Source organism: Zootoca vivipara, chromosome 17, assembly GCF_963506605.1.
Source record: "Zootoca vivipara chromosome 17, rZooViv1.1, whole genome shotgun sequence".
NCBI lineage: Eukaryota > Metazoa > Chordata > Lepidosauria > Squamata > Lacertidae > Zootoca > Zootoca vivipara.
This window is the reverse complement of record NC_083292.1, coordinates 24762853-24781452: the sequence shown is the minus strand read 5'-3', so window position 1 is coordinate 24781452 and position 18600 is coordinate 24762853. Positions and strand designations below refer to the sequence as shown.

At 47.9% G+C, this 18600-nt stretch overlaps 1 protein-coding gene and 1 pseudogene across 1 annotated transcript in view; both read right to left on the bottom strand.

The window, feature by feature from the left end:
* Positions 1-16182, bottom strand: part of IQGAP3 (IQ motif containing GTPase activating protein 3) — a 50655-nt gene extending 34473 nt beyond the window's left edge. Inside the window, exons 1-13 of the mRNA XM_035099078.2 lie at positions 16076-16182; positions 12107-12194; positions 11616-11772; positions 10042-10119; positions 8206-8282; positions 7907-7974; positions 7619-7732; positions 6278-6456; positions 5207-5294; positions 4156-4319; positions 3356-3443; positions 1431-1594; positions 325-485 (exon numbers count right to left, since the gene is read on the bottom strand). Coding sequence (XP_034954969.1) covers positions 325-485; positions 1431-1594; positions 3356-3443; positions 4156-4319; positions 5207-5294; positions 6278-6456; positions 7619-7732; positions 7907-7974; positions 8206-8282; positions 10042-10119; positions 11616-11772; positions 12107-12194; positions 16076-16124 — 1475 coding nt within the window. The 5' untranslated portion in view covers positions 16125-16182. The remainder of the gene's footprint in view (positions 1-324; positions 486-1430; positions 1595-3355; positions 3444-4155; positions 4320-5206; positions 5295-6277; positions 6457-7618; positions 7733-7906; positions 7975-8205; positions 8283-10041; positions 10120-11615; positions 11773-12106; positions 12195-16075) is intronic.
* Positions 16183-16619: 437 nt separating this feature from the next.
* LOC118076617 (U2 spliceosomal RNA) lies at positions 16620-16797 on the bottom strand (annotated as a pseudogene).
* Between the last annotated feature and the right edge of the window lie 1803 nt (positions 16798-18600).

Sequence of the window (18600 nt, the reverse complement as noted above, 5' to 3'; positions counted from 1 at the left end):
ATGCTCAAAGTACCTTTGAGTACCAGGGTCTTAGTGACAGATTGTGCTGGCTAAGATATTTAAAAGCCTGCAGATCTTCGGACCAGCCTGTGCCTGTCTGTACCTCAAGATCTACAAAGCTACAATTTCCAGAGTGGTTTAACAGTCAATCCCTCTTCCCAGGGAATTATGGGAATTGAAGCTCTGTGAGGGGAACTCTCAGCACCCTTGATAGACTAAAGCTCCCAGAATTCTTTGGGGGAAGCCAAAGCTGTTTACTGTGGTTATCAGAGTGCTGGGTATGGCAGGGGAACAGAGAAGAGATTTGGGGGAAAGTGGGTGTACCGCTGTGCATTGCTCTCCTCTATCTCTGACAGGCCCAAAGCAGGGCTGACCAGGCTCCTCCAGAAGCTGGAGGCGTCCCCGTCCTTGAGGGCCTGGTTGACCAGTGCCACTGCCGAAAGCATCTCCACAGCGACAAACAGCTCCTCTTGAACCAGCTTCCCCTGCAGAAAAAAAGGAGATTCACAAAGGATTAAGTGCAATAGTTTTCTTGTGGGTTTATTTCTTTTTAATGCTGTGTGTTTGCTGAAATTGTTTGGCAGGGGGATCCAGAAAAGGGAGCTGCCTGGGAAACTCAGGGCGCGATGGTCTCAGGGCTCCTGGGCTTTAGGAAGTTAAGGGGGGTCCACCAGGGAAATGAGCAAGCTGCTTTGATCTCGGGTGGGAGAAGGCTCATGGAAACTAGCCCTGCTTTTCCCAGCAATTTGTGAGCAGGCTGGATTGCAGAGTGCACTGGCTCAGAGCCTTTTTTAAAAAAGTACTGTATTTTTCCATGTATTGGACGAGGTTTTCGGACTCAAAAATCATGTCCAAAAACTGGGGTCGTTCAATACATGGATAGCAGCATGGCTGGGGGGGGGAGCTCCGTCCCACCAGCCATTCAGTTGGCGGGGGCATGGCTTCTCCAGATGCTGCAGCGAGCAGGGAGCGATCTGGGGGGGGGGTGGAGAAGCTACCCGATGTCGCTGCGCATGGGAAGCACTCCCTGGATCGTTTCCTGTGCATGGCGGCATCGGGGGAGGTTACGCTCCTGCAAACCAGATGGCTGGAGGGAGCGCAAATTCACCCGATGCCGCTGCGCGCTGGAAACGATCTAGGGAGTGTTTTTCTGCCAGCAGCTGCGTGGGGGGAGAGCCTCAACAACTTTGGGCCATCTCCCCTCCTTTTCTTTAAATTTAGTCCCCCAAAATGGGGGAGGGATCCTTATACAAGGGGGAGTCTTATAGACAGAAAAGTACGGTCATCACTTTGGCACATGCCAGGGCCCTTTCCAATTTGGGCTGCAAGCATGAGTGGGAGGGTGGTAGCAGCAATTACTGGACAGCAAAACTCAACTAGCAGCTCTGCAGGGCTGTTGTGAAAGGAAAGGCCCCTGGGGTTGCACTCACCTGTGGGTGCTGCTGCTGAAGGGCAGAAAGCTCTCGCTGATAGAGCCCCGCGGCAAAGAGGAAGACATCCGGCAGCTGAGCCTCAGGATCTGCCAAGGAGCGCGCCGTCTCCTCCGCTACCCCTTTCCGAATGGAGGCGTTGATACGGCTCACGGCCTGCGTCACTGTGCGTTTGTAGGGTGAGATAAGAACATAAGAACACCAGGACTGTTAAAACGGAAAGCGGTCAAACCATTGCAAGAGGTGTTGAAATTTGGGGAGGTTGGATCGTTACAATGGAATGGTCTCGGGGGTGGGATGCACATTTTTTATTCTTATTTATTTATGATTATTACTTTGTCACAATAAAAAAACTTTAAAAACACAAATTGGGTACAACCATATGAGTCTTGCAACGATCCTCACTGAAATCTAAACATTGAAAATATATGCAGCAAATTTCTCCCCCCTCTTCATATTCTTCCAGTGGAACTTTGCATCTTCTCTGACTGCAATGTCTAACGTATTTTCCTGCCACTAACCTGGCACAGGTAAAGTAATGGCTTTGCAGGTCCTCTGTTAACGCACCCCCTGTGATCAAAAGTGCCTTGTGAAGAGACAGTTTCAAGCAGTTGTCAAAGGGGCCAAACAGATGGTATGTATAACCAAGAATTGCAATGATAGAAGGGAGATTATTCGAGCTGCAGAGCCAATAATTCTGTCCACTTCCTGCCATAATGAGTACAGTGCTGGTCAGCTCCTTGGGGTATGTTGCAACTCTCTAGCACGCAGTGTTCATGGTTACTTGTATTCTGGCAAATCTTTGCAGTATGCAATAAACTTTTAATAATAATAATAATAAAGACCACCAGGAGAACCTACTCGATCATGTCAAGGGCCCATTCCTGCTCAGTACGTGACCCACAAAGGTGAGTTCAGATCTCTGGTAATGCATCTCAACTGGTGCTTGATGACAAAATCTGCTCCTAGGTGGGTAGCAAAACCAGGGCGGCTGATGAGCCCACAGCATCCCACAACTAGGCTGCCACACATGGTATACGCAGAGTATATCGGGTTCTTGAGTCATCCACCAACCACAGCTCAGTGACAGAGTACAGTGGAACCTCGGTTTACGAACACCTCGGTTTATGAATTTTTGGTTTATGAACGCCGCGGACCCATCTGGAACGGATTAATTCACTTTCCATTACTTTCAATGGGAAAGTTCGCTTCAGTTTATGAACGCTTCAGTTTATGAACAGACTTCCGGAACCAATTACACCCGTGCTTCGGGTTAAGTACGCTTCAGGTTGAGTACTCCGCGGACCCGTCTGGAACGGATTAATCCACTTTCCATTACATTCAATGGGAAAGTTCGCTTCAGTTTATGAACAGACTTCCAGAACCAATTACACCCATGCTTCGGGTTAAGTACGCTTCAGGTTGAGTACTCCGCGGACCTGTCTGGAATGGATTAAATCACTTTCCATTACTTTCAATGGGAAAGTTTGCTTCAGTTTATGAACACTTCAGTTTAAGTACTCCGCAGACCGTCTGGAACAGATTAATCCACTTTCCATTACTTTCAATGGGAAAGTTCGCTTCAGTTTATGAACGCTTCAGTTTATGAACAGACTTCCGGAACCAATTGTGTTCATAAACCGAGGTACCACTGTATCCCCCTTCCATGCATAACAACCCCACAGGCCTAAGGTTCATCACCACCCCATCCCTAAACAAATGAATACACTAATAATTATTCTGCATGTTACAAATAAAGTATAGGCCAGACAGCAAGTTCCCCCAGGAATGAATGGTTTCTGGCAATTTCCCAAGTGACACATATCCATCATTTGAGGCACAACATACAGAAGATTTCTGAATATGCCTAAACCCCCCAAGACTCACTCACTAGCCCTCAGTTCTAAGGGCAGATCTTCACTCACCAGCACGCTCTTGATCTCCTCTCTCGTTGGCCACGTAAAGCCCAGCTTGGATTTCCTCTTGTTCAAGCAAGTCCGCGTAGCCCAGCTCCTGAGAAAAAAGCGCAAAAGGATGGCTTGAATGCAAGCTAATAGGGAGTGTGATTGGCTGGAAAGAACAAGATTGGCTGGGGGAACTCACTGCAACTGGACAGTTTAAGGCATTGCACGGAAGCCCAACGGTAGTCTGGCCTCTGCAACGGAGTTAGAATGGTAACGAGAAAAAAGGCTCTTCCAACAGCCTTCGCCAACCTGGTGCCCTCCAGAGGTTTCCCACTACAACTCCCATCAGCCCCAGGTAGCCCAAAACCTCTGGAGGCCTCCAGGTTGGCAAAGGCTACCTTAGCAGAACATTTGAGCTAAAGTCCCCACTTGATTGTACTCCAGAAAGGGCTTCTTCCTTGAACGTGGAGAAGCAGCCTGCAAGCATCTTTAGAGATGTGCCCAGAACAAGATTGCTTCTGTCCTTGGGAACTGTCAGTCAGCGTCTTTGTACATAGCCAGAGGCCTTTACAATATATCAGATACAGAATTTCCAAAGCATTACATGAATTAAAGGAGAAACTTGTTATGGAAAGTCACAGGACCACTGTTAATAATCACGTATACCAGGGATAACAAAGCACTGAATTAAAATTGATAATACTTTATGAACCCTGCCTTGGGAATTGTGTCCAGTCATCGGGGGGGGGGGGGGCAAATAGTTCCGATTCACAAGTGCCCTTCTCCTCCTCCTCCTTCCCACCAAGCCAAATGAGCTTTACCAGAGCCTTCTGCTCCCGGTCAGTGCTCAGCTGATCCAAGTACCAGTCCGCATTCTCTCGCCGCAGGTTCCTCAAAGCCAGGGCAGGATCCTGCAAAGCGCAGTACAACCCCTGGGGGTCCTGTTCCTCAAGGGCATCGTCCACCAGCTCCAGAGCACCTTTCGCTGTATGTTTTCAGAAAATAAAAAGTAATCGCGAAGAGTGGTTATGTATCGAAAAGCAAATCGCTTCTCCCTCTTCTCAGGGCCATAGCGCAGTGGTACAGCACCTACCCTGCACCCATGCTTAGTCCCCGGGGCGGGGGGACGACCTCCTTTTTATAGGGTCTTTGCAGTGCTAATTTTTTAAAAAAGACCCCTACAATTGGCTGCCTCTCAGAATACAGGCAGTGGGTTACGTTCCAGGTCATCGTGCACGGAAGGCCATTTCCCCCTCTTCCGGTGCTGAACATGCGTGTGCATGGTCATGCGGGCATCAATCGCATGCAAATTGAGGGTTGCCTGCACAGGCCTTGGAGTACAATAAAGCTTCACCAGTCATGACAGAGATAGGGGTCCCAATTTGGAAGCTGGCATAGAGAAAGTGGATAGAGAAAAAGGTTTTCTCCCTCTGTCGCAACACTAGAACACATCCAACAAAGCTGAACATTGGAAGATTCAGGACAGACAAAGAAAGATTTTCTTTTCTTCCCATGGTGCACAGTTAATCTATGGAACGCGCTCCTGCAGGAGGCAGCGATGGTCACCAGCTTGGACGGCTTTAAAAGTGGATTAGTCAAATTCACGGAGAAGAAGGGTATCAATGGCGACTAGCCACAATGGCTCGGCCTCCACGATATGGGCTCTGAACAATAGTTGGGGAAGGATGGGGAACCTGCGACCGTCCCAAGGTCAAGGCTGCTGGGGAATTGTGGTCCAAAAACACCCCAAAGGCCACAGGTGAGACCATGCTGCTTTAGGGCAAATCATGCTTAAGCGCCATATCTAGACTGAACTGCTGAACTCCAAAGAGGTCGCCCTGAGTAGGGCAGAGAGGCCGCCGTTCTGCTTACCGTTTGCGTTGTTGATGCTGCTTTGTATCTCGGCCTGGGTCAGGCACCGATCATAAATGTCTTCGCCATCAGGGATTTCTTGTAGATGCTAAGCGTGCGGAAGAGAAAGGTGACACTTTTGGTTTCAATCTGTTGCCCTCCACGTTGTGCTGGCTAGGTCTGGTGGGAGTTGTAGTCCCAAATATCTGGAGAGCCCTAGGTTGGCAAAGTCTGTTTTAAGAGCATCTCTTCTAGCCAAGTATTCTGTGGGGCTCTAGATTTTGAACATTTATTGAATATATGTGTGTGTGTGTGTTTGTGTGTGTGTGTAAACTGGCCATGTCCGTTAGTATCCATGTTTCACCAAAACCACTTGACCAATCACGCTCAAATTTTGACACAATGCCGCAAGCAAGCCCATACCGTTTTCAAAGACAGGTGTCACACCTGGACCAGGTAAAACCCCAAACACCACGTGTTCCAGAACTCACAAATCAGACGAAAGTGCATTCTGGGAAAAGAATCAGGTTGCAAACCAGCGCACTCTAGCGGCGGCTACACTGGTACTACACCTATAGAACCTTCCCTCTCAACAGCACCTCAGCTGCCATTTACATGCTAGGCCGAAGCCTTTACAGACGAGGCCGAATGGAGTTCTGACTCGCCTGGGTGGGGGTTGGGGGGAGGAGGGGGCAGGATAGGTCAGGACACGGTGGGACCAGTCACAGGGATGAGCCGGGGGGGGAGGGGGTGTGATAAGTCATGGGACAGAACAGGCTGGGGATAATCACAGGGGAAACCTGGGGGAGGGGGGGAGGGGGCGGGATACGTCATGGATCGACACAGGGTGGGGGCAGTCACAGGGATTAGCCACGGCAACGCGTGGCAGGGCCAGCTAGTGTATATATTATTATTTTATTTAGTGATATTTTAATGATATTGTAAACAGCTCAGAGATTTCTTCGAAATATGGAGTGGTATACCAATGACCTACCAGTAAATAAAACCACCGCCACCACTTTCACTTTCACCACCACATTTATCCAAAATGCATCAGTGTGCCCACCTCCACCTCAGACAACCTTTGCTTACCTGGTTCTTCCCGTTCTTGGCTTTCTCTGCCTTCGCCTGGTAGAGAACTTCCTGGTAAATGGCCCCGAAGCCCTCCCGAAGGCTGGAGAGCATGGCATTGGGGTTGTGCAAGGCCAGGATGGTCTCCTCCACAACCCCCTTTTCCACTGCTTTGTTGATGGCCAGGACTGCGGCGTGGACTAGGGGGTGGGAATGAGAAAGGCAAAGTCCAGTGTTAGGCAGCCAAGACACAAACACCAGTCGCCCTCCGCCCCACAGTGACATAGCAGAGTTTCCATCTTGGAACCTGCTTTTCTTTTTAAAAAAAGTTTGAGTTTTTCAAAAACAGCAACATGAAAACAAGACAAACAATAAAGAAACAAAGAACAACAGCTGTGTGGAGCTCATTGTTGCAGTTGGAATAGAATAATCAGGAGGTTCAGTGCACTTTTGCAGACACCCCCACAGGATGGGGGAAGCCATGTTCCTTAAATGTGTGGTGTAAATGTGGCCTAATATGGTGACATGAGGGAGCCAGCAGTAAATCACACCGAGCAAGCTGGGGTTAACTCTTGATTGGCAAAACAGGATTTGCACAGGAGTGTCAGGCCTAATCCCATGAAGTGTCAGGTCTTGCTCCCATTAAGCAGTTGCTGAGGCTAAAGCTCCCCATCTCTCCACAGCTGGCTAATTCTCCTCCTCTCCAGGGTGTTTCCCAAGCAATTGGGAGACTTTGTCTGCTTCTTGCCTTTGCTCCTCCCACTTCATGCCTCTCCTGGTTCTGGGAGATCAGGGGGAGGGGAGCTTGTTGCAGCAGGAGGGGGAGACACCCATGCCTCTTCACCAGCCTGACACATCTCTGCCTCTTGGCCTCCCTCCTCTCCAGTCTCCACTTCTGTCTCCACTTCTGAACTCCTCTCTCCCACAGCCTCTTCCTGCTCCCTAAACCCTGTCACCTCTTCAGCTTCCAACACCTCCTTCCAGATTCCCATCACCAATCCCCAGGCTCTGAGCCTGCTTCTTTAGGGGGTTCCCCAGCTGGTTCCTCCCACCATTCCTCTGCTATCCCTCTGGGCCACCTGTTCTCTTGATTTCTCCCCTGCTGGTTCAGAGGAACAATTTCTTCCTTGCATTTTCTGGCACAGGGCAACAGGAACTCAGCTGGGTCAGACCCAAGGTTCACCTTGCCCAGTATCCTGTTTCCAACAGCACTTGGCTGCTTGCCTCTGAGAAGCCCGCAAGCAGGGCATGAAGGCAGGAGCTCTCCCTGGCACTTGGTACAGAGAGATATACTGCCCCTGAACATGGCGATTCCATTGGGTTCTCACAAATGGCCTCTCCTCCTCCACAAATGTTATCTACCTGCAGCCTCATCCACTGAGAGCTCATTAGCAAGGATCCCACCAATCTTGCTGAAGGATGGAAGCTGCAGACCATACTTCTCCAGCTCACGTTTCATGTGGTTTATTTCCTCCTCTAGGACAGGGAAAGAGAAAAGGTTCAATACGTCGCACTCAATTAGCAGCAGCCACAAAGAGCACAATTTCCAGGTGAACAGCGAACAAACGCAGGGTCAGCGGCTGTCTTCCACCTGCTCCATAACACACAAACTAAGTGTCAACAAGGGAAACCCCCAACTCTCCTCCTTACCTGTGAATTTGACTTTCCCATACAAATCCTGGATCTGGGGAGCCAGCCCAAGTTTAAAGAGGTATAAACTAGGAGGGAAGACACACACAAAAAAATCTGGATTTACTTGTGCACACACAAAGGACCCAAGAGACTCCAAAACATGCTCACAGCAACAGCAGCAGCAGCAACAGCAACAACAACAAAGGACCAACTTCCACTACTCTTGAGGAGCCACAAAAGACTTGTGCTGCAATCCATTGTGTGGGAGGGAGAACAGTCAGAATTCCAACCCCTGTATGAAGGTTCTCCCTCCTTACCTCAAAGCATGAATACAGTACACCACACGAGGCATGTTCTTTTTGTCATAGATGTCTGTTGTTTCAGGGTGAAAGATCTATTGAAAAACAGAAGCGGAATTTTTAAGGATTAACTTCAGAACACCCATCAGGGAAATGCCCTTTTTATTAGGGCAACCAAAATATCAGCAAAGATACCGTGGAAGCTTGATGAAGAGCGCTGGAGGACTCGAGAGGCTGCACTTTATTTTTTGCTGGTATTTAGGTTGGCATAAATTAAAAAAACCACTGCAATAGTATAGATTTTGGAATTATTTCATAGGGCCCAACACTTTACTATTCACAGGAGTAAGATGGGGGTGAGGAATTGGTCCCAGCTGGCGAACCAAACCCTTATCTCTGACAGCCTTCCATGAGTCAAATTTGACAGATCTTGACCTGCCCAACACCTGATGTCATATATGTACAACAGGTGTAGCGCAGGTGGGCATGACTTTGCCAAAATTGCCCACCTCTTGGGCCAAATGCGGAGACTCACCAGAACATAAGAATTGGCTGAATCGCGCCAACGGCCCATCTAGTCCAACATCCTATTCTCACAGTGGCCAACCAGATGCCCCAATGGGAAAACCATGCACAAGCGGCCTCTCCCCTACAGGGGTTTCCTGCAACTGGTATTTGGAAGCATTTACAGCATCCAACTGTGGAGGCAGAGCATAGCCATCTTGGCTAGTAGCCATTGGTAAAAACAAAACTGTGCCGTGATAACTCCCTGAAACGAGGTATAGGTAAGGTGAAAAAACTCAACTAATAATTCCATTGGTAGCTTTTCCTCCATGTATTTGTCTAATCCTCTTTTAAAGCCATCTAGGTTGATGGCCATCACTGTTACACAACAGTAATCTAATCGACACAGAGTCTTCTTTATAAACAGAATGAAACTTTACTCAAGAAAATAAACTTGTTCAGAAACAGCATAGTTAAAGAGCATACACAGAGTGCTCATAGCAGCTATCTGACTCTTCACAGAGGCACAGTCTTAGTTAGCGATTTACTAGAGTCCTGGAGGCACTCCTGGAGCCGTAGCTTTTCATAGCAACAACAGCACTATTCCATACACAACCCATACAGCTCTCTATAGCCTACAGCTGTCTGACTGAGGCCCATAGAGAGACTGGCTACTTTTCTAGGGAGAATGAGTCATCACCCAAGCCACAGTGACTTAGCAGTTTGCTGTTAAAAGTTAGCAATTAGCAGGCTTAGGCTTGAATGATTGTGTAGGCCTTACTGCTTCTTCTGCTCTCAGGAACCTTTGTCTCATGACAAACACTGCCTCCTGTGGGAGCGAGTTTCATAGGACTGTCTTTTATCTGCCTTGAATCTTCCAACATTCAGAGTCATTGGATGCCCATGAGTCCTAGTGTTACACGACAGAGGGACAAAACTCTATCCATGGCATGTGTAATTTTATAAACTTCTGTCATGTTGGGCTTGCAGCATAGCTGCCAAGTTTTTCCTTTTCTCGCGAGGAAGCCTATTCAGCATAAGGGAAAATCCCTTAAAATAAGGGATAACTTGGCAGCTATGGCTTGCAGACTGGAACTTCCCAGCTGCTGGGTTAACGCAACCTTTTTAGATACAGTAATACATCAGTTTAAGTCTGCTGAGGTTTGAGTACTTTCGGTTTGAGTACTCCACGGACCCGCGCATGCGCAGAAGCGATTTGGGTGGTGCGCGCATGCGCAGAAGCGCTCAATCAGTGCTTTGCGCACTATCGCCGCTCCGCTTAAGTACTTTTCGGGGAGCAATTGTGTACTTAAACCGAAGTACCAAGAGACTGGAAGGTGAATCCATTACCGTGGGTAATCCAATGTGGCTCATGGCATCCCGCCAGCGGTTGATGTTGTCTGTGTGTCGGAAGTGCAGCCCGCAGGCCTAGAATGAAGAAAAGAAGAAGCACTTCATTTGGGGCAGCCTGAGAACCAAAACCCAGGGCCATCTCTCTGCACTTTACTGTGTGCAGTGTTAGAAACTCAGATATATAATCTAATTGCCAAATGGCGCTTTAAACCTAGGCTGTGATCGCCACAATGGAATACAGTACCTAAGCACCGTTCCCCTTCTACCGGTGGGAATTATTATTATTCTTATTCTTATTAGTTACTATTTCAATTTCTATACCGCTTTATATTTTAAAGAACAAACCTCAAAACAGTTTACAACACATTAAAGCATCAGATAAAACAATCCGGAATAAAACTAATTCAAGCTTTAAGGAAAATGTTTCAGATCTTTCTGTAAGTGGCATTTTGCTTTCCCCAGTTGCCAGCCTGGCATCCAGAGATCTCCACATGGTCGCAATTGGACCTGTGCAAGTTGCGAAACATGCCTGGCACATGGCTAATTTTGACCACTGACTCTGTGGTATCTGATAGGACTGAAGACGGGATATTTACTGTGAGTTTGCTATTACTCACAGTTGCTGTGCGTTGCTCTGCCTTCTGAAATTTTGCCTGCTATAAGGAAAAGTGAACTGCAGCAGAACCACCAATCTCCATTAATGTATTTTACACGGTATGAGAGGTAAATAGCTACTTCCATGCCAACCTGCTCCCTTATTATTTTGATTACTGCAGCTTTTCGATGTTCGATTGTGATGCCTCTCATTTGAAAGTATTTTAGAATTTATGCCTCTGAAATAGATCAGATTTGTATGTTTGTGGACCCACCTTGTTTGCTGAATTTTTTATTCTGTTCCATTAATAATGGTTTTGTGTCTTTTGTAGCTGTAACTTTTAAAATAATGTTCTATCGCTGTAGCCTGCCCTGGGACTTTATGAAGGGTTGGACAAAAAAAAGCCTATAAAATAAAAATAAAGAAAAAGAGGGTCCACATTTTTGCTCTCTGGGGCAAGGGGTACACTGCCCTCCAGGAAGTATGACTGAGACCGAAGCTTGGAACTGCAGATGGGAGTGGAAGTCACAACCCCACCATTGCACATGGATCATTCCCTTCTTAGGTGTGTGTGTGTGTGTGTGTGTGTACGGTGTTGCATAACCAAGGCAGCTGGAGAACCTTGGACCGGGGGGGGGGGTTGCAACAATAACCCAACAAACCCACTACCCTTTCCATCTCCAACCTCAGAGCTGAGTGGTGGAGGATAGAGAGGACAAAGCAAGAGATTGCTCTGCTGCAGAGGTGCAGGAGGAGGAACTGAAGATACCGACAACTACATGACCCAACAGAGCCAGTGAAAAAACTGCAGGCTCCTGATCAAAATCAAAGCTAAAGCTGCCTGACGCAGAGTCGTCCCACCATCACTCAATCTAGCCCACTCTTCACCAATTTGGTGCCCTGCAGATGTTTTGGACTACAGTTCCCACCAGCCCCAGTGAGGCAAAATGGTCGTGAGCTGAGCATCAGCACTCACCTTGAAACGGGCCTGGTCAAGGTCATAAATCTTCCTCAAGGGACACACGTCAGGTGCAAAGAAATGACCCAACTTGGCTAGAGTGACCCCATTCCGCAAACTCTCCTCCAGTTCGGTTGGTGAGGCCAGATCCTCCTTCAAGCAGCCCTCCATCCAGCTGAAATATGCAGAGAGCAATGGAAAGGATGCCTTTTGTTTCCCCGGCACACATGCCCAGAGGTGGCCTGATTTATTCAATGGCTGTCCCCTTGTGCCTTCAAAAGCCATTCCGGGGTCCTTCCAGACCCCACCCCATGCCCCCCAAGCAATAGTGGTAGAAGAACATAAGGAGAGCTCTTCTGGATTAGACCAATGCAGGCCCACCCAGTCTAGTGTGCCTTGTCCTACAGGGTACGGCAGACCTGGGTTCAAATCCCCACTTGACCACAAAGCTCCCCCAGTGACCTGATCTAGGCCCTCTTAGACGCTCACCCGACCACAAGCACCCTCACCGTTTGGCTTCTTCTAGATGACAGAGATACTGGTAGGCGATGTTCTGGTGCCTCTTCTCATCCATTTCATCCGCTGTAAGGCGCTCATCTGAGGAAAGCAAGCAAAACTCCTATTAGCACACTCAGTTCAAACTGAGGTTTTCAGAGATCTGACTGGCGTCGATTGGTGACGTATGATCAATCTCACAGCAGCCTCTGGTTGCTACTTTGCCCCTGGAATCAATTCAAGGAGCTGGTCTTGGCCATTGGATCCCTTCCAGTCAGGATTCAGGCCTCATCATGGGACTGAAACTGCCTTGGTCGCACTGGTTGATGATCTCCGGCGGGCTAGGGACAAAGGTGAGAGTTGTTTCCTAGTCCTGCTGGATCTCTCAGCGGCCTTTGACACCATCGACCATAACATCCTTCTGGACCGTCTAGAGCAGTGGTCCTCAACCCCCGGGCCACGGACCGGTACCAGTCCGTGGATCAATTGGTACCAGGCTGCCCAAGGAACATTTAAATACAATTAAATTAAAATTATTAAATCAAAACAATCTAAATAAAATATAAACAATCAACGTCCCCCCCCCTCAGCGGGCCGCGGTAAAATTATCAAACGTTGACTGGTCCGCGGCGATAAAAAGGTTGGGGAGCACTGGTCTAGAGGGGTTGGGAGCTGGGGGCACTGTCATACAGTGGTTCCGCTCCTTCCTCCTGGGCCGTGTTCAGAAAGTGGTGTGGGGGGGTGAGTGTTTGGACCCCTGGGCTCTCACTTGTGGGGTGCCTCAGGGCTCTGTCCTCTCCCCCATGCTTTTTAACATCTACATGCAGCTGCTGGGAGAGATCATCAGGGGGTTTGGGCTGGGTGTTCATCAGTATGCAGATGATACCCAGCTCTACCTCTCTTTCAAATCAGAACCAGTGAAGGCAGTGAAGGTCCTGTGTGAGTGCCTGGAGGCAGTTGGAGGATGGATGGCGGCTAACAGATTGAGGTTGAATCCTGACAAGACAGAAGTACTGTTTGTGGGGGACAGGAGGTGGGCAGGTGTGGAGGATTCCCTGGTCCTGAATGAGGTAACTGTGCCCCTGAAGGACCAGGTGTGCAGCCTGTGAGTCATTCTGGACTCACAGCTGTCCATGGAGGCACAGGTCAATTCTGTGCCCAGGGCAGCTGTCTATCAGCTCCATCTGGTACGCAGGCTGAGACCCTACTTGCCTGCGGACTGCCTCACCAGAGTGGTGCATGCTCTGGTTATCTCCTGCTTGGACTACTGCAATGTGCTCTATGTGGGGCTACCTTTGAAGGTGACCCGGAAACTACAACTAATCCAGAATGCGGCAGCTAAACTGGTGACTGGGAGCGGCCGCCGAGACCACATAAGACCGGTCTTGAAAGATCTACATTGGCTCCCAGTACGTTTCCGAGCACAATTCAAAGTGTTGGTGCTGACCTTTAAAGCCCTAAATGGCCTCGGTCCAGTATACCTGAAGGAGTGTCTCCACCCCCATCGTTCTGCCCGGACACTGAGGTCCACTACCGAGGGCATTCTGGTGGTTCCCTCGTTGCGAGAAGCCAAGTTGCAGGGAACCAGGCAGAGGGCCTTCTCGGTGGTGGCGCCTGCCCTGTGGACCACCCTCCCATCAGATGTCAAAGAGAAAAACAGCTACCAGATCTTTAGAAGACATCTGAGGGCAGCCCTGTTTAGGGAGGCTTTTAATGTTTAATAGATTATTTTATTTCATTTTTCTGTTGGAAGCCGCCCAGAGTGGCTGGGGAAACCCAGCCAGATGGGCGGGGTATAAATAATAAATTGTTATTATTATTATTATTATTATTATTAGCTGTAAAGGGCTTAGAATCTCTCTCTCTCTCTATATATATATATATATATATGATTCTTACATTTCATAACATCATACATGCATAAAGTAGAATATCCCACACTGACACAAAAAATAAACATAATAAACATTTGTTTAGGAGGCAATAAACAGTGTATGCTGCTAACCGCAAAGTTGTATACTGTGAAGGGAGTCCTGTTTTCATTTTTAGCCATGTGCATAACAGAGCTGCACCAGTCAGCTGTAAAACAGTTTTTTATGCTTCAAACTTTATGCCAATTTTATTTTAATAGTTTCAACAAGTGCTATTTGCCAGATTTTATTGTACCTATTTTTTTCAAAGAAGCACCCTCCAGGCTTTTCCAGCACCGTACCTCATTATTACTAACCAGACTGCCAGTAAAAGATAACTTAGTATTATCTCCCATGAAAAGATTTGAGCCTAACCAGCTCTGGACATTTTAGAGTTGTTTAGAGAATGTCTCAAGAAACAGCTTCCTCCCCACCAACTTTGAGCCTAGCTGTGCTCTAACAGCAACACTATATACAGCCTCTGTCCTGTTGGCATACAAAGCAAATGCAGTTCTGGAGAAGGTAGGAAATCATTCCTCCAAAATGGAAAGGAGCCCATGAAAAGAAAAAGAAAGAAAACAGAAGCATAGGTCAAACAGCTCCAGTCAGTGTTATGACTCACTCACTTCAAACTGTATCCTTGCTGCCAAACTGGCAAGGCATTTCACAGGCACTCACTTCATTCCTAACGGTTCTTTCTTTCGAAACATGTAAACAGATATTTTGCAAGGCAGGAGGGGTATGTGTGGTGTGTCTGTGTGCTTACCCTCTCTCTCTCACACACACACCCTGCTGCTTTAAGAGGAAAGTTAACAAAACATTGCTTCATAGGCAGTTGGGTGAGAGTGGATAAATATCAATGGAAGAATTGCCTGATAGGATCACATCCAACATCCATTTCGTCTGGCATCCTTTCCTACAGTGGCCAAACTATGCACTGTGTCTCCCCCCCCCTTCCAAAAGAAAAGAAAGAGAGAGAACCCTGCCTGAATTGCTGCCAATCAGAGTAGACAATACTAGCTAAATGGACCATTGGTCTGACTCAGTATAAGGTAGCTTCATATTATTTATTATGATAATTATGCTCAATTAAGGTAAGCAACTAATTCCTCTGAGTACACAGCAAAGTTATTTGCCTTTCTGCTGGTCCACAGACAGAGGTTTTGTGGTGAGGGGGACCAAGGAGTCCACAGGTCAAAATCAACAGCCCAAAATTTCAATATGGGGAGCTAAACAGGTTTTAACAGCTGCTTAATTTTATTAAGGGCTGATTTTACAATAAAAATAAACTTCCATTCTTATCCACCCTTTGTAAGAGAAATGAAGAAAAATCTGCAAATGGTGGAATGCAAAGTATTTTGAGATGCAGATGGCTGCACACGCTAACTTGGCAGTAAGTCCCATTGAACAAAACGGAGCTTACTTCCAAGTACCGTAGATATGCCTGGATAGAATGACATGGTAAGTATGTTGCACCTGGAACAGGGACATATCCCTGTGGCTCCCCCAGAACTGCCTTAGGCACATTTACTCAGAAGTAAAGCCTGCACCTCCTCCCTGTCACAGGGAGACTTTGTAGACGACCTTTTTTAATTAGGCTGAGTGTTGCAGCCATGAGGTCAAACTTAGGGGCTCAGGTCCAAGATAGAGATTTCAGGTTAAATAAGTCCCCCCCTTGCTCCTTGCCCTCCCCCTTTTATGTAATATTTCGTCCGATAAATAGCTCTGGGCAGATTGAAAGCTCGCCACGTTTCGGTGGATCCCAGCCACAAAGGTGTGCTCGAACTGTGGATCTCGTTTGCTTGTCTTCAATTAATAGAATCATAGTTATTATTTCATAATTACTTCAAATAGTGCATACGATTGCACCTAAATCACTCACCAGGGATGCAAAAGGGGGAAAAGCGACATAATTTTTTTTTAAGCGACATAATTTGAAATGCAGAAAGACAGATAGAAAGATATCTGTGCTGCATTCCCCTCCCCGGATCCCCCACCTTCGACTCTCTGGGCTTGTGCGCCCGACCCCCGCGAGCCCAGCCCAGCCCAATCCAACTCCGACGGGCAACTCACAAGTGGGTCGGGCCCGCCCGCACCCCGCGCGCTGGTGAGTCTGCTCCATCTCCGGCGGCTCCGCTTCCTCTGGGGGAGCCAAGCAAGCTCTGCGCTGGAAGTTTGAATCTCCCGCCGCCTCCCTTCTCTTTCCAGCTGAGGCCGCCGCGGAGGATCCTGGGACTTGTAGTTTCCTTGGTGAGCCCAGCCAAGGCCGGAGCATTGCGGGATGCTCGGGAAACAAGGAGGAGCAAAGGCTGTTCGAGCTCCCCAGTTTCCAGAAACCAGGGATGGGAAACCCGCTGCGGGGTTCCAACAGCTGCTGGACTGCAACTCCCATCATCCCTACCCATTGGGCATGCTGGCTGGGGCTGATGGGAGCTGCAGTCCTCAAATTATCTCCGGAGGACCACCTAAGGCGCAGCAAGACTCTTGTTGCTTGTTTGTCAGAGACAAACGGATTTATGGGCGTCCTTTTGCTACACTCACGAGTATTTCTTGCAGTGTTTTCAGTTCCTTTGCGCGCATAATCGTGCTTGGTGTTTTCAAATGGGCTGATTAAAGAGAGAGGTTCGCCAAATAGTCAAGCGTGCTTGAGAAGAAGTAAAAACGGCAATCCATCTCCCAGTTTCAAAAATCTCTTTAATATCTGGTATATTCGCTAAGGTGTGAACAAAATGTTAAACTGAAAAAACAACAACAGATACTTCACTTTGATCTCAGCCACGAGATCGAGAAGCGATATACCCTCCTTGGAACAAATGCCCAGTGCCGGTGCATTCTAGCCTAGGTTTCTGAGGGCATGACTGCAGGTTCAAGTGCTCACTGCCACAGCCGGGATTACCTGCTTTACTATCCCTGCACAAACACAGCTCTTCCGTCCCCTCCGCGAGAACAGCCTTCTGCTGGATTATTTTAATCCAGGGCTGGGCAACCTAAGGCCCGTGGGCCAGATGCAGCCCAATCACCTTCTCAATGCGGCCCGTGGACGGTCCGGGAATTGGCGTGTTTTTACATGAGTAGAATGTGTCCTTTTATTTAAAATGCATCTCTGGGTTATTTGTGGGGCATAGGAATTCTTTCATATTTTTTTCCAAAATATAGTCCGGATGGTGGACCGGCCCACGGCTGAAAAAGGTTGCTGCCCCTGTTTTAATCATAAATTTAGGGACCCTCTGCGCCTCGTTCATTTCAAAGAATCATATACAGTAATTGTAGGATTACAAGGGACTTCGCAGATTGGTCTGTGGTTTGCACAAATCATATTTGCATAAACTTTACATGAATCGCACAAAAACCCTTTCCTAGAATCCTGTGTCAAATCTTTTGAGCATCGCTGGCATGGGCGTAGCCAGGATTTATGTTGTGGGGGGGGGAGGACTTTTGTTTTGTTAGTGGGAGGGCAGAGCTATCTGCCACTCAATTGGTCAGTTAGTTAAGTATTTTTAGGTACAGTATTTACTTGATTTAGAGGGGGCAACTGCTCCCACCTGGCTACACCCATGATTGCTGGTACAGTGGTACCTCGGGTTACAGACGCTTCAGGTTACAGATGCTTCAGGTTACAGACTCCGCTAACCCAGAAATAGTACCTCGGGTTAAGAACTGTGCTTCAGGGTGGTGTTTCAGGTTAAGAACAGTTGCAGGTTAAGAACGGACCTCCAGAACGAATTAGATTCTTAAGCTAAAGTAGCACTGTAGTTTTTGTTAGGAGGTGCTTTGCAAAAAGTTTACCTCCTAAGTCCAGATGGAAACAAATGTGGGCACATTGCTATCCAGTTCCTCTCCCTGGGACTCCAAAACACAAACACCTGACTTCAGTCCCACACCTGGGGGTACCAAGGCAGAGCACCACACACACACCAAAAAAGAAAAAAGAAAGATGTAGTAATAGGCTGTCATGGGCGGCAGGTGGCGCTGTGGGTTAAACCACAGAGCCTAGGACTTGCCGATCAGAAGGTCGTCCCTGCTCCTGCCAACCTAGCAGTTCGAAAGCACTTCAAAGTGCAAGTAGATAAATAGGTACTGCTACAGTGGGAAGGTAAACGGCGTTTCCGTGTGCTGCTCTGGTTCGCCAGAAGCGGCTTTGTCATGCTGGCCACACGACCTGGAAGCTGTACGCTGGCTCCCTCGGCCAATAACACAAGATGAGCGCCGCAACCCCACAGTCGGTCACAACTGGACCTAATAGTCTAATAGGCTGCCACCACTGCTCTCTGCCTACCCAGCCTGAGGCAGGAGAGCTCAGGCTGCACCCTGGATGTCCCCAAGATCCCAAAATGTAAGAGCTAAAGTAGCATTCCCTGCATCTGGGTCCTCAGGCAAAAGAAGCCAAATCATACAGCAGGAGATGTGACCAAAGAGGTATAATAATAATAATAATTTATTTGTACCCCACCCATCTGACCGGGTTGCCGCAGCCACTCTGGGTGAATTGCAACATAAATAAAAACATACTGTAATAAAACATTACACATTAAAAAACTTCCCTATACAGGGCTGCTTTCAGATGTCTTCTTAAGGTCTAAGACACTGGTTTTAGAACC